The 15,450-nt window shown below is 41.2% G+C and overlaps 1 protein-coding gene across 1 annotated transcript in view; it reads right to left on the bottom strand.

The window, feature by feature from the left end:
• Window positions 1–15,450, bottom strand: part of tfap2d (transcription factor AP-2 delta (activating enhancer binding protein 2 delta)) — a 74,067-nt gene that overhangs the window by 12,501 nt on the left and 46,116 nt on the right. Inside the window, exons 5-6 of the mRNA XM_072277603.1 lie at window positions 13,205–13,323; window positions 7,147–7,288 (exon numbers count right to left, since the gene is read on the bottom strand). Coding sequence (XP_072133704.1) covers window positions 7,147–7,288; window positions 13,205–13,323 — 261 coding nt within the window. The remainder of the gene's footprint in view (window positions 1–7,146; window positions 7,289–13,204; window positions 13,324–15,450) is intronic.

Here is a 15,450-nt window from a genome sequence, read left to right as displayed (position 1 = left end):
CAAATCTTTTCTCAGATATGGGACCCAAAACTGCTCATTATATTCCAAGTGCGTTCTGACCAGTGCCTTATAAAGCCTCAGGATGATATTCTTGTTCTTATATTCAAGGTCTCTCGAAATGAATTCTAGCATTGTATTTGCCTTCCTTACCACTGACTCAACCTGCAAGTTAACCTTTAAGAAATTCTGCACAAGGACTCCCAAGTTCCTTTGCACCTCTGATTTTGGAATTTCCTTCCCATTTAGAAAATAGTCTATGCTTTTATTCCTTCTACCAAAGTGACCATACGCTTCCTTACATCATATTCCATCTGCCACTTCTTTGCTCACCAACCCCTGTAGCACACCACCAGTCACTGCCATCCAACCAGAGTAGGCCCCTCTTTATTCCCATTCTTTGTCTCTTGCCAGTCAGCCAATCTTCTATCCATTCGATTATTTTTCTTATAATACCATGTGCTCTTATCTTGTTAAGCAGCTTCATGTATGGTACCTTGTTAAATGTCTTCTGAAGATCCAAGTAAACAACATCAACTGACTCCCCTTTGTATATCCTGCCTGTTGTTTCTTCAAAGAATTCCAACAGATTTTTCAGAGAAATACTGACCTTTGTCAACTTTATCAACTATCGCAAAACCTCATCCTTAATAACAGTCACGACCATCTTCTCAACCACTAAAGTCAGGCTAACTGGCCTACAATTTCCTTTCTTCTGCCTCCCTCCTTCCTTAAAGAATGGAGAGACATTTGCAATTTTCCAGTTCTCCGGAACCATTCTGGAGTCTAGTAATTCTTGAAAGATCATTACTAGTTTCTTCACAATCTCTTCAGCTACCACTTTCAGAACCCTGGGATGAAGTGCATGTGGTTCAGGTGGCTTATCTACCTTCAGACCTTTCAGCTTCACAAGCCTCTTCTCCTTAGTAATAGCAAATACACTCACATCTGCCCACTGACACCCTTGAATCTCTGCCATACTGCTAGTATCTTTCACAGTGAAGACACAAGATAGTTATTATGTTCATCCATCATTTCTTTGTTCCTCATTACTTTCTCTCTTGCTCCATTTTCCAGCAGTCTGATATCTACTCTCACCTCTCTATTACTCTTTATAAATCTGAAAAACTTCTGGTATCCTTAATATTATTGGTTAGCTTTCCTTCATACTTAATCTTTTCTCTCCTTCTTAGTTACCTTCTTTTGGTTTTTAAAAGCTTCCCAATCCTCTAACTTCCCATTATTTTTTGCTATATTATATGCCCTCCCTCTTCCTGTCTTTGACTTCAATTGTCAGCCACAGTTGCCTTATCCTCCCTTTAGATTACTTCCTCATCTCTCAGATGTATCTGTCCTGTGTTTTTTGAATTGTCCCCGAAACCTTAGCCATTGCTGTTCTGCCATCTTTCTTGCTAGTGTCTCTTTCCAAACAACATTGGCCAGTTCCTCTCTCATGCCTCTGCAATTCCTTTTATTCCACTGGAATACCTATGCACCTGGCTTTATCTTATCCCTCTCAAAATGCAAAGAGAATTCTATCATATTATGATCACTGCCTCCTAAGTGTTCCTTTAACTTGAGCTCCCTAATTAAAATCAGGTTCATTACATAACACCCAATCCAGAATTGCTGATCCCTTAAAGGGCTCAACCACAAGCTGCTCTAAAATTCCATTTTGAAGGCATTCTACAAATTCTCTCTCATTGGATCCTGCACCAATTTGTTTTTCCCAATCTACCTACATATTGAAATTCCCCATCAATACCATAACATTGCCTTTTGTATCTCCTATTGTAATTTGAATCTCACCTCTTGGCTACTGTTTGGAGGCCTGTATATACGGTAGCTTCCATCAGAGTCATTTTTCCTTTGCAGTTTCTAAACTCTACCCACAAGGATTCTACATCTTCCGCTCCTACGTTACTTCTTTCTAAGGATTTGATTTCATTTTTTACCTACAGAACAACCACACCCCCTCTGCATCCCTGCCTGTCCTTTTGATACAATATGGATCCATAAATATTAAGCTCCCAACTATGATCTTCTTTCAACTACGCCTCTGCGATGCCCAGAACATCACACCTGTCAATCTCTAACTATGCTACAAGATTGTCCACCATATTCCATAATACTGTGTGCATTGAAATAGCATGCTCAGTTCTGTATTCATCACTTTTTAAAATTTTGCCCCCATGTGACACTTCAACTCATCCCACCAACTGCAATTTTGCCCGATCATCTGACCTTCCTCTCAGTCTCAATACACAATGCATTGACTTGTATACCAAATGCCCCATCCTCAGCCCTATCACTCTGGTTCCCATCCCCCTGCCAAATTAGTTCAAACCTTCCCAAAGAACTCTAACAAACCTGTCCTATAGGATATTGGCTCCCTCAGATTCAGGCGTTACCCGTCCTTTTTGTGCAGGTCGTACATATCCCCAGAAGAGATCCCAGTAATACAGAAATCTGAAACCCTGCCCATTGTACCAATTCCTCATCCACACATTTATCCTATTCTTGCTCTCTCTGGTGCCTGGCACTGTAACTCTAATCCTCTGTGACTCTATCTTTCTTTTACGCACTGATTCATTTGGCTTCAACTTTTTTCTGAGATGTTTCACCTCATTTCTAGGTGACTATTCATGACTCCGCTTTTTCAGTGTTTCCCGTATTGAATACAGGCCATTCCATTTGCTGTCTTATGGTATGTTAGCTCAGCTGCCAAATACAATACTCAGAGCAACAATACTCAAAAGCATACATGAAGACTTACCATTAGTATATTATCACCGAAACAGACAATATCTCAGTCTAGAAACTGAAGAGCAATACTTTAGACTCAAGCCACCCGAAGTCTGCATATAATAAAGTGTAAATTTATTTATATAGTTAATTGTTTAAATTGTAGGCAAGGTTCTGAAATGAACTACAACTGTAAATGTACCTTCAGTATTGAAGTACAAGTTCAAGTTTATTTATCGTTCAACCACACATGAACGTAGCCAAGCTAAACAGAGTTCCTCTGGGGCCAAGGTGAAAAGTACATTACCAGCAACACACAGCACACTGCAAGCAGTACATGTAGTTGACTAATGTTGTGATTTCACCTTTGGCAAGCATTATTACAGTTTAGAATAGTGTTAATTTTCATATTTCTCCACCTCATGAAAGGATATGAAAAGGGATAGACTCATTGCCCCTAACATTTACACAGTAGAGTCTTTCTGAATGAGAATTGATATTGGCACTTCATGGTGTCTCCAATGGAAAATATCGCTGGTAATAGAACTTAGAGGGGGGAAAGGAGTAGAGCGTGGAACAAGCAGGCATAAACTGGTAATATAAAGCCTGGGCTCAAATGCAAGATTCTTGCAAAAAACAGGTCTGTGTTTAGGAATTCCATGTCACCATGCTTTTAGAATTTAAATTATTAAAGATATAGAAAATGATGTGTGGGGTGATGTGGTGGAGGTATGTCTTTACCAAAGGAGGTGCAAGGCATTCCTTCCCTCTGCTGGCCTACAGGTCACCCTTGGGCAAAGTGTAGCACCTGCTTAGCTTTCCCCCACCCTGATCAGAGTCATGTGAAGCCATGGGAGCAGGTGGTGGATGGTCGTATGAGCAGCCGGTGCATATCACAAGTCCTGATTATGCAACTACTGATGCCAGGCTGACAATCTATGAAGAGTATTGATAGTGGCTGGGGTCATCTGTCTTGTAAAGACACTGTCCAGAAGAAAGCAACCGCAGACCATTTCTGTAGAAAAATTTGCCAAGAGCAATCATGGTCATGGAGAGACCACGTTTGCTATATTTATACGACATGGCTCATAATGAACGAACGAAAATGATGTGCTTTGAATTAAATTTCTCTCCAATCCAATCAGCATGGATGGACTTTAACTGAATTCGGTTAACTTAGCCCCTGTTAACACAAACTGCTAGATGCCATTATTTTAAATGTGCTGTTCTCTTGCTCATTTTGTTGCATCTGATATCCTGATCTTCAAAACTTTACATGAGTTGCTAATCCTCTTTGCATTTCCCGGGTGCATGGTTAAAGAGATGTCGCAAGTATTCCATGCACGTATTCTGCTGTTGACTGGTCTAGTCACTGGGACTTCAAGGAATAGATTCTGACAGATTCACAGTAGCATCACAGTTAGCATAGCACTATCACAACTCGGGGAAACAGAGTTCAGAGTTCAATTCGGGTGTAAACAAGTTTGTATGTTCCTCCCCATGTGTGTGTGGGATTCCTCCGGGTGCTCCGGTTTCCTCCCACAGTCCAAAGACATACCAGGTTAGTAGGTTAATTGGTCATTGTAAATGGTCCTGTAACTGGGGTAGGGTTAAATCATTAGGTTGCTGGGCAGCATGGCACATTGCGCCAGAAGGGCCTGTTCTGCACTGTATCTCGAAATAAATAAAATAAAAGTAGGTAAGTAAAGATTCAAGGGAGCACTGCACATTACTTCCCCTTAACAAGAGAAAAGTAAAGATTAGTTTTATTGTTTGTGGGGAAAAAATTGTATCAGCTTTCAATCCAATTGACTCAATAACTTGGTTTTTATCTGGTTTGGAACAACATTGTGGGCCAAAGGGCCTGTTCTTGTTCTGTACTGTTCTATGTTCTATGTTAACTACTACTTCAATAAATCTGATTCAATTAGTATGTAGCACAACAGAAAAAAATCAATATTTACTGTATATATTTGCTGCTTTAATTAAATTTTATATCGTACTTCAGCTCCAGTAGGTTGCTAACGTTCTTGGGAAAACTGGATTACAATGATTGACACAATCACAGCATGAAACTATTTCATTTCACTTTAATGTGAAGATGCTCCCGTTGTATGTGAAGAAGTCAGGCAATTTGAGTCATTCCACCTGTATCATGGGAGTTCCTCAGAGCAGCAGATCAAGGCACTGGGGACTTGGCACTGGGAAAGCACTTCACAGGATTGTGGTAAGCTCATACTCAAAAGCTGCCAGGGATCAATCTCCGGCCTGTTCCTGCATTGTTATTGTGAACGGTGCACACAAGGTATGCCTTGGTTTACTAAGCAGCTATGGTTGGAATTTATTGTGAGCAGTGTACACAAGCTAAGCCTCAGCTTGTGATGCAACTACAAAAATTGGAATGGAAATGTCAGCTGCAATTTCACTTTTCAGAGTTTCTCTGACACCCGCTACATTTGTTCCGCACTTAGCTGCATCCAGCAACACACATTCTTGATTCCCTCCATGGATAAGACATGCTTTTATTTTGCATCCATTTTTGGGGTGCTATTAGGTAAATAGATAATTTTGTCTCATGACTGCAGATGACCATCTCATACACCATTAATCTACAGGCCATGCCAATCAGGGACTATTTTTTAGTGACTGTATGTTTTTCTGCTATTGTAACTGTAGGTGCTATATGTGACACGTGCTGTGTGTCATTGGTGATGTGTTTTGCACCTTGGCCCCAGAGGAACACTGTTTCATGTGGCTGTATTTATGTGTATGGTTGAATGACAGATAAACTTGACCTTGAATTAAACTTCCAACTTGAAGTTAAGATGGCATGGTAGCAAAACACTTTACACCGCCAGCAGTTGGAAGATTGGGGTTGAGTTCCAGCCACTACCCGTAAGCACATGGATCTCAAGATGACAAATATGTGCTTTGATAATAAATTTACTTTCAACTTAGAGCTTTGAATGTAGATTTCCTCCAAGTCTTTCGGTTTCCTTCTGCATTCCAAGGGTGTATGAGTCAGGATTATTAAGTTGTGGGCCTGCTATGTTGACCCCAGAATCGTGGTGACACTTATGGGCTTCCCCTGACCACATCCTCGGATTGTGCTGGTCATTGACGCAAAAGATGAAATTCACTGTATTTCAATGTACAGGTAACAAAAAAAGCTGATCTTTGATCATAAGCAAAAGAGATTCTGCAGATGCTGGAAATCTGTAGTAACAAATACAAAACACTGGTGGAACCCAGCAGGTCAGGCAGCATCTATGCAGAGGAATAAACAGTCAATGTTTTGGGCTGAGACCCTTCATCAGGACTGAAAAGGAAAGGAGGAAGAAGTCAGAATAGGAACGTGAGGAGATGTGGAGGAGTACAGTCTGACGTGTTCACATGGTCAAAGAGTCAGAGGGCAGTACAGATCACAGAGGGGGAGCAGTAAGAGGGTCTCACTGAGCTCCCGTCGAAGAGTTCTGAACAGCCCATGTACATTACCTCACTATTTTGCTCTCTGGTAAATAATTATTTAATTATTGATTTTCTATATGATCTTATTGAAATTTATATTAACATATAGTAAATGTCTAGCACTGTACTGTTGCTACAGAACAGCAAATTTCATGACATATGTTGATTCACAACATCAATTAGACATGAAATGCCTTTTCAAGGCAGGAATATTTTGAGCACCTTTTGCATTCAACAAGTTTGGAGTCTCCGCAGCAACTTCAAAGAGATTCAATGTAAGTAATCACTGCATGCAAAAATGGTCATGCTTTAGAGTAAATTAAACACGGTGCTGGCTTCAACCATTAACATTCTACTGTTCTCTAAACAGTAATAGAATGTAAAAAGTTTCATTTTTTAATAGATATTAATTTAACTTTATTTTACTTAAAGATCCCGTGTGGAATAGGCCCTTCCGTCCTTTTGAGTTGCTTTGTCCAGCAACTCCTAATTTAACCTTAACCTAATCACGGGACAATTTTACGACAACTAATTGACCTACTTAGCAGTACATCTTTGGCCTGTGGGAGAAAGCCAGAGCACCCAGAGGAAACCCATGCATTCCACGGGGAGGATGTACAAATTACTTACAGAGGGTGCCAGGATTGAACTCCAAACTCCAATGCCCCAAGCTGCAATACAGTGGCACCCAATCCATAAATCCATATTACTCACAGATTATAAGAATAGTAAAATATTTCTGGAGATGACAATATTAGGTCAATAGATGTTGGAACACACCTCAGGATTGACTATTGTGACATATAAGTACTTTGATGATAAATTTACTATGAACTTTGAACTTTGAGTTAGCATTTTAAAAGAAAAGCAGAAGATTTTAAATGAAAAAGAAATGGCACATATCACTAATGTAAATGGGTAAAGGAAGCTACATACTTAGTTGCTAGAATCATTTTTTTTCTTGGCGTCTGTTCTTTAGGTTCAAGGTGCTGTCGGGCGAGCTGTTCTCCCACTGCTTTGGCAGGAAACTCTGTTTCACACGTGTATCCAAAATCCCGGGCCAAGTGGAGGGCCTCGCCTTAGTGAAAGAAGAAATTACTTTTAACTCCAATAGGTGAGCACTTGGAGAAATTTGAAGCCGCTTTGATGGAAGATACAAAATTTGCTCTATTAGAGAAATTATAGTAATAAATATGAATAGAAGAGATTCTGCAGATGTTGTAAAATCCAGAGAAATACATACAAAGTGCTGGAGGAACTCAGCACGTCTCACCCTGGATCTTGGCCTGAAATGTCGACTGTTCATTTGTTTCCATAGAGGCTGCCTGACCTGCTGAGTTCCTTCAGAATTATGTACACGTTGTTCTAACAATAAATAACTTGATTTTCAACTTGAGCATTTCATAACATGGTAAGAACTTTGCAATTTTAATTTTATTTAGAGATAAAACACAGTTACAGGCCCCTACAGCCCGACAAGCCCACGGCAACACTATTAAATGAATGGGACTATTCTTTTGCCTGTAATTACCCTAGGGTCAACCAAACCCAATGATGTTTTATGTCCATCAACCACACATGAGAAGTGCTGTTTAGGAATGATGCTTGCAGAGGCAGTCAGAAACATAATCTTTGGAGCACTGAGCCCTAAGATAAATCACCATGCCAATCTCGTCCATGCTGAACTGCTATTCTACCTAGTCCCATGGACCATAGCCTCCATGCCACTCCCATCCACACCTATCCAAACTTCCCTTATTTGTTGAAATCAAACCCACATCCACCACTTCCACCGGCAGCAACTACCCCCCCAACCACCGCCTCCAACATTCTCACCATGCTCTGAGTGAAAAAGCTTCCCTTCGTGGTCCTCTTAGATATTTCACCTTTCACCCTTAACCTATGACCTCCCATGCTAGTCTCACCCAACTTCAGTGGAAAAAGTCTGCTTACATTTACCTTATCAGAGGGACGGAGTTGTCAACACTAAGGTTTTCTTTTCTTCCATTTTTACGTTGTTAAAATTGCCCAAGTCTTTTTAGTTTAGTTGGTTAACTCTGTTTAGATTAGTTTTTTTTTTGGGGGGGGGGGTTGTTTTTTTTTCTTTTTTCATGATTTTTCTCTAGATATTTTCTTTTTGTCCTGCATTATTCATTGGTATCCTACATGATTGGGAGTTTTGTCAATTAATACTATTTGGTTTTATAATTACTCATCTTAAGTATTACAATGTATTCCCAACAATTTTGTATTATTGCTATGTTATGTTTATATTCTATGAAACTAATAAAAAGATTGAAAAAGAACATTTACCTTATCAATACTCCTCATATTTTTACATAATATTATCAAATCTCCCCTCATTCAACTGTGTCAGAGAGCAGATGTGAGTGTATTTGCTATTCCTAAGGAGAAGGTGCTTGTGAACCTGAAAGGTCTGAAGGTAGATAAGTCACCTGGACCAGATGGACTACATCTCAGGGCTCTGGAGGAGGTAGTGTCATGGTCCGGATCGGGGTCCCTTTAAATTTACCTTGTTTATGTTACAATCCGGACCGTTGATTCCCTGTTTTCCCATGTCCCTCGGCTTTGGTGATTAGAGGCAATTAACACTCGGCTGGACCGGTGACTTATAGTCTCCGGCTTTCAGCTGTTCGGCACGGGAGCGTCTGCGAAGTCATCTAAGCTATGGAGTGCCGATGTCATCTGGCCGAAGCAAGCCTAGTCTCTGCTGAAGCGAGTGCCGGTAATTCGCCTCTCCTCACCGGAGCAACCCAGTCCAGTTACCTCGCCAAAGCGAGCCTGCAAGGTTTCCTCACCGAGGTGGGTCCGTCAGTTAACCCGCCAGAGGGAATCAAGAACTGCTGTCTACTGTTCCCAGGCCAAGTCGAGAGCTCGCCACTACCCAGAGGCTCCAAGTCAAGTCCTGTCCCTGGCGGCATTCTAGCACCAAGTCAAGTGTCCTGGCCCTCGTGGCATTCTAACACCAAGTCAAGTCCTGGCCCTGGAGGCATTCAAGCACCAAGTCAAATCCTGGTCCTGGCCCTGGCGGCATTCAAGCACGAAGTCAAGTCCTGGCCTTGGCGGCTTCCCAGTTCTGAGTCAAGTCCTGGCCCTGGTGGTCTGTGATTCCTGGCCTAACCTCTTGTCTGAATCCCTTCTCTGCTCCTCTTGCCTCTACCCCTCGTCTGCAGCCCCCGCCTGCACTTCAGTCTAGTTCCATCGCCGGAGCTAAATAGGTACTGTCTAGTGTCCATTCGTGTTGGTCTTGTCTTGTCCTGTCCTCGCCTCCGTGGGGTAAGTCAGGCCGTCTTGCCGTTGCCCCGTGGGGAGTCATGTCTCGTCTTGTCTTGTCCTCGCCTCCGTGGGGTAGATCAGGCCATCTTGCTGTTGCCCCATGGGGGGTCTTGTTCTGTCTTGTCTTGTCCTCGCCTCCGTGGGGTAAATCAGGCCATCTTGTCGTTGCCCCGCGGAGGGTCATGAGTCCCGGCCCTACGTCCTGTACCCAAGGAAGGGCCCCGACTCTCTGTTCTGTGTGTGAGTCCTGGCCTTATGTCCTGTACCCAACTCTGTGTTCTGTGTATGTGTCCATGGTTCCATGTACCTGCTCTCCCAAGACCGAGGCTCTATGTTCCCATGTTCCTCCTCTCCCTAGCCCATGTTATGTCCATGCCTGCTTCTGGGGTCCAAGCCCGAGGCAAGACCCAGGTACTGGGTCCTTGCCCAGTCTCTGGCTTGGAGTCCATACCCTAGCCTCTTCATGTCTTCTCTAGTTCTGGGAGCCGATTCCGAGTCCTAGCCCAGACCCTTGGTCTCAGCCTAGTCGTAGTCCTGAGTCCTTGTCCAGTTTGCTACTCCTGCTCCTGCCTAGTTCTCCTGATATTGAACAATAAACTAAATTTAATTAACCTCACAAGGGGTGTCTTGCATTTGGGTCCACCCTTGCTCCCTATGCCCTCGCCATTGTGACAGGTAGCTGAAGAGATTGTTTAGGCATTAGTAATGTTCTTTCAAGAATCACTAGATTCTGGAATAGTTCCAGAGGACTGGAAAATTGTAAATGTCACTCCACTCTTCAAGAAGGGAGAGAGGGAGAAGAAAGGAAACTATAGGCCAGTTAGGCTGACTTCAGTGGTTGGGAAGATTTGGGAGTCTATTATTAAGGATGAGGTTTTGGAGTACGTGGAGGCATATGACAAAATAGTTCAAAGTCAGTATGGTTTCCTTCAGGAGAAATCTTGCCTAATGAATCTGTTGGAATTCTTTAAGGAAAGGCCAGGTAAGATAGACAAAGGAGAGTCAGTGGATATTGTTTACATGGATTTCAGAAGGCCTTTGATAAGGTACAGCTCATGAGGCTGTTTAATAAGATAAGAACCCATGGTACGACAGGACAGACACTAGCATGGATAGAAGATTGTCCAATGTAAAGAGTGAGAATAAAGACAGCCTTTTCTGTTCGGCTCCTGGTGACTGGTAGTGTGGTTCAGGGGTCATTATTGGGACTGTTAGTTTTCACGTTGTATGTCAATGATGGGATGAAGGACTAGATGGCTTTCTGGCCAAGTTTGTGGACGATAAGAAGATAAGTGGAGGGGCAGGTGTTGTTGAGGAAACAACGAGTCTGTAAAATGACTTAGACAGATTAATAGAATGGGCTTAGAGGTGGCTGATGGAATGTAGTGTAGTGAAGTGGATGGTCATACACCGGTAGAATAAATAAAGACTATTTTCTAAATGAGGAGAAAATTCAAAATTCAGAGCTGCAAAGGGACTTGGAAGTCCTGGTGCAGGATTTCTTAAAGATTAACTTGCAGGTTGAGTCAGTGATAAGGAAACCAAATGAAATGTTAGCATTCATTTCAAGAGGACTAGAATATAAGAGCAAGGATATAATAGTAAGCTTTATAAGGCATTGGTCAGACCACGTTTGAAGTATTTATGAGCAGTTTTGGACCGCTTATCTAAAAAAAGATGAGCTGGCACTGGAGAGGGTTCAGAAGAGGTTCATCAAAATGATTCCAGGATTGGAAGGATTAACATATGAGGTGTATTTGATGGAACTGGGCTTGTTCTCACTGGAGTTTAGAAGAAAGAGGGAGGATTTCATTGAAACCTATTGAATATTGAAAGCCTAGATAGGATGGACGTGGAGAGGATGTTTCCTATAGTGGGGTAGTCTAGGACCAGAGGGCACAGCCTCAGAATAAGTGGATATCCATTTACAAGGAAAAATTTCTTTAGCCAGAGAGCAGTGATTCTGTTGAATTCTTTTCCACGGACATTTGTGCAGACCAAGTTATTGGGTATATTTCAGGTGGAGATTGATAGGTTCTTGATTAATCAAGGTGTGAAAGGTTACAGGGAAAGGGCAGGAGATTGGGGTAGAGAGGAATAATAAATCAGCCATGATTGAATAACAGAGCAGATGCAATGGGCCGAATAGCCTAATGCTACTCCAATGTATTAGAGTTGACTGTTTATTTTTCTCCATAGATGCTGCCTGACCTGCTGAGTTCCTGCAGTACTTTGTGTGTGTTGCTCTAAGAGTTCTTTATTGTCTTTACTTGGCCAATTTTTCCTCTGCAACTAGCCTATTATCATAGAGCCAAAAATCTATTAAGTTTACACTTCTCTTGTATATAGTTTTTAGTATGGAGAAGACTTTAGTTAGCCATTTAATTACTAATTGAATTTGTTTGTCACAACATTGTGGGCTGAAGGGCCTGTTTCTACTGTTCTAAGAAGAGATTGTGTCCAGTATGTTACAAGAAAGATTCTACGCATGAGTACAATTATTCTCAAATTCCTCAATATAAGCATTGAACATAGAACATCACAGTACAGAACAGGACCCTCAATCCACAATATGGCACCAGCTCACCAATCCACTCCAAGATCAATCCAGTCCTTGCCTCCCACACAGCCTTCCATCCCTCCATCATCCATGTGCCCATTTAAGACTTCTCCAAATGTCCCCAATAATTCTGCCTCCACCACCACTCCTGGAGGCACGCTTCACACACCAAATCACTTGACTGACTTTCCCTCAGCGGTCATCTTAAAGTACAGTATGACCTTATTAACGTTTTATTATGGATATGCATCAGTGTTTGTTCAAAGAATGATAGCAAATATTTAGATTTGTATTGGCACAGGTAAACTAATAAAACTCATTTTAAGATCTTGTAACATGACATGTAGAGTTCTATTGGAAAGCCATCAGGGAGGAGGCAACACAGCATCCACTCCAGGATCACCAGACTCAAAAACAGTTACTTTCCCTAAGTAGTAAAGCTGATCAACACCTCCACCCACTAACTCAACCTTCTACACATCTCACCAACACTATTTTATCGTTTCCTATCAGTCACCTTATGTACAAATACTCCTGTGCCTAGTGTCACTTTATGGACATACAATCAATCTATGTATGTAAGCTATCTTATGTATTTATATTTATTGTGTTTTTTATTATTAGGCTCTTTATCTTATTTTTTTGTGCTGCATCAGATCCGGAGTAACATTTATTTCATTCAGGAAGAGCTTCTTCCCCTCTGCCATCCCATTCCTAAATGAACATTGAACCCGTGAACACTACCTCACTTTTTAAATACCTGTATATATATTTTCTGTTTTTGCATGATTTTTAATCGATTCAACATGCGTATACTGTAATTGATTGATTGATTGATTTTTCTTCTTCTTCTATACTGAGCTGCTGTTGCTAAGTTAGCAAATTTCACAACACATGCTGGTGAGAATAAACCTGATTCTGATTCTGATTCAGTCTTCTGACTTGTGTACTGGAAATACCATTAAACAATCCTGACATCTTGACATCTAGACATTGTCCTGAATTTTAGTGAAGCATTCTTACCGAGTTTTGCCATCCTAACAGGACTTAACGTATATCACAGTAAAAGTCTTCAAAATGTAAGTGGGCTTGAATAATTTGATTGGCGTCATTTTTTTCTCTGAAATTTTCTCTTACCTTCAACCAGCGAAGTTAACAGGGTGACATTGGCTGCTTTCCGCCTGCCAGCTGGTAGGTTCAGTCCCAACCTGTCTAACTTCTCCCGTAAACACCGTCCCCCATTCTTAGACTTGGCTCTGTAGGTATTAACATCAGTCAGTGTTAGAGTCACTCACAATGGAAACCAGAGACACTGTATGAAGAGCACTAACACATTTTCACTAATCCTTTAACTCTGTTGAGACGTACTCTACTATGTATACTACTGTCTAATATGTCTTCTTTCCTTTTTGTATTTGCAGTTTGTTGCCTTTTGCACTTTGATTGTTTGTCTGTCTTGCTGTGTGCGGGTTTTCATTGATTCTGCTGCGTTTCTTTGTATTTACTGTGAATGCCCCAAGAAAGTGCATCTCAGGGCAGAATATGGTGGCAAATATGTACTTTGATAATAAATTTACTTTGAATTTTGAACCTAGGTAGAAACAGGTTTGGAAGTTTGGAGCTGATTTTAATACTTGATATTGAAGGAAAGGAAAGGATAATAATTTCACACCTCACCTTACAAACAATAGATTCATCTTCTTTATTGTTTTAACCACAGGTACAAGTTAAAATAACTGCTTTTGTCTAAGAGATGTCTGCCTGGAGGTACCAAAGTGAATGATATGCTCAGTTTCAAGTTTAAGCCATGTGAAAATTGTACTACCTTAGGTTAAAGCTGTTGGATTCTGAAGATTTTTAATCCAAGTTTCCTTGAGAAGTTAGGAAAGAGGCACAAAATTTGCTCCTTCATGATTGATTTATTAAGCATGGACAGAACAAAGAAAAACTTTACATAGAAAGTGATAGAGGTCTACTAATCAAAAAGAGAGACAAAAGAACCAAAATACTAAGATGGATTCATCTTATGGTCAACTATTTTTATACACATAAACAAGGAAAATACCATTCAAATTGATTGATAAGAGTCAACCAATGAGAAGGCTATTATTCAAATAACACAGAGGAAAGAATCTCACAGAACCTTCTAGAGTTATACAAGTATAACCAAAAGGGGACACATTGAACTATGGAATATAAGAATACTTAAAAAGATTGTGAAGTATCAAGTTTTATTGACTTCTGAAAGAACCTTGCATTAAAACATCAGAATTTAGCAAAGCTCATAAGGATTTATTTTCGTTAATTACTGACATTATAGCCCACCAACCCTTTTTCACCTGTGTATCTACCCATGTATAAGTGCTTAATAATTATTTGGTGAAGGATTTTTATTCCACTCATGTATTGGTTGCTAAAGGTTGAATATTTAAAATCATGAATGCTGTATAGATAGGGTAAACACATGCAAGTTTCTTTTTCCCTCTCAGATTTGGTGAGGCTAGAACTATCAGCCATAAGTTAAGGATGAAAGGTGAAATATTTAATGGAAACATGAAGGGGAATTTCTTCACTCAGAGAATGGTGTGAATGTGGAACGAGCTGCCAGCAGAAGTGATAGATGTGGGTTCAGTTGTTACGTTTAAGAGAAGTTTGGATAGGTACATGGATGGAGGGTTTTGGTGGGAAATGGTCCAGGTGCGGATAGGTGGGACTAGACAGAAGATCTGGTCAGCAGGGACTAGATAGGCTGAAGGGTCTCTTTCTTTTTTATAATTCTATAGTGCGTGGTGTCGCTACAATAACCTTAAATTCAACATCAGTAAGGACAAGGAACTGCTAGTGGAATTCAGGAAGGGGTAGTTAAGGGAACACACACCAGTCCTCATTGCAGGGTCAACAGTGGAAAGGGTGAGCAGTTTCACGCTCCGGCGTGTCAAAATCTCAGACGATCTATCCTGGACCCAACATATTGAAGCATTCACAAAGAAGGCATGACAACAGCTATATTTCATTAAGAGTTGGAAACGATTTGGTATGTCACCAAAGACACTAGCATATGTACTGTGGAGAGCATTCTAACTGGTTGCATTACCGTCTGGTATGGAAAAGCCACTGCAGAGGACTAGAAAAAGCTGCAGAGAGTGGAGCTCTCAGCCAGCTCCATCGTGGGCACTACCCTCACCACTATCAAAGACATCTTCAAAAGGCACTGCCTCAAGAAGGCAGCCTCCATTCTCAAGGAGCCTCGCCAGTCAGGATGTGCCCTCTCATTGGCACCATCAGGGTGGTGGTACAGGAGCCTGAAGATGCACACTCAGCACTTCAGGAAAACCATCTTCCCTTCTGCCATCAGATTTCTGAATGGACAATGAACCCATGAA

The sequence above is a fragment of the Mobula birostris genome, chromosome 2 (genome assembly GCF_030028105.1).
Source record: "Mobula birostris isolate sMobBir1 chromosome 2, sMobBir1.hap1, whole genome shotgun sequence".
Taxonomy (NCBI): domain Eukaryota; kingdom Metazoa; phylum Chordata; class Chondrichthyes; order Myliobatiformes; family Myliobatidae; genus Mobula; species Mobula birostris.
The sequence above is the reverse complement of the archived record's forward strand: the minus strand, read 5'-3'. Positions and strand labels throughout refer to the sequence as shown.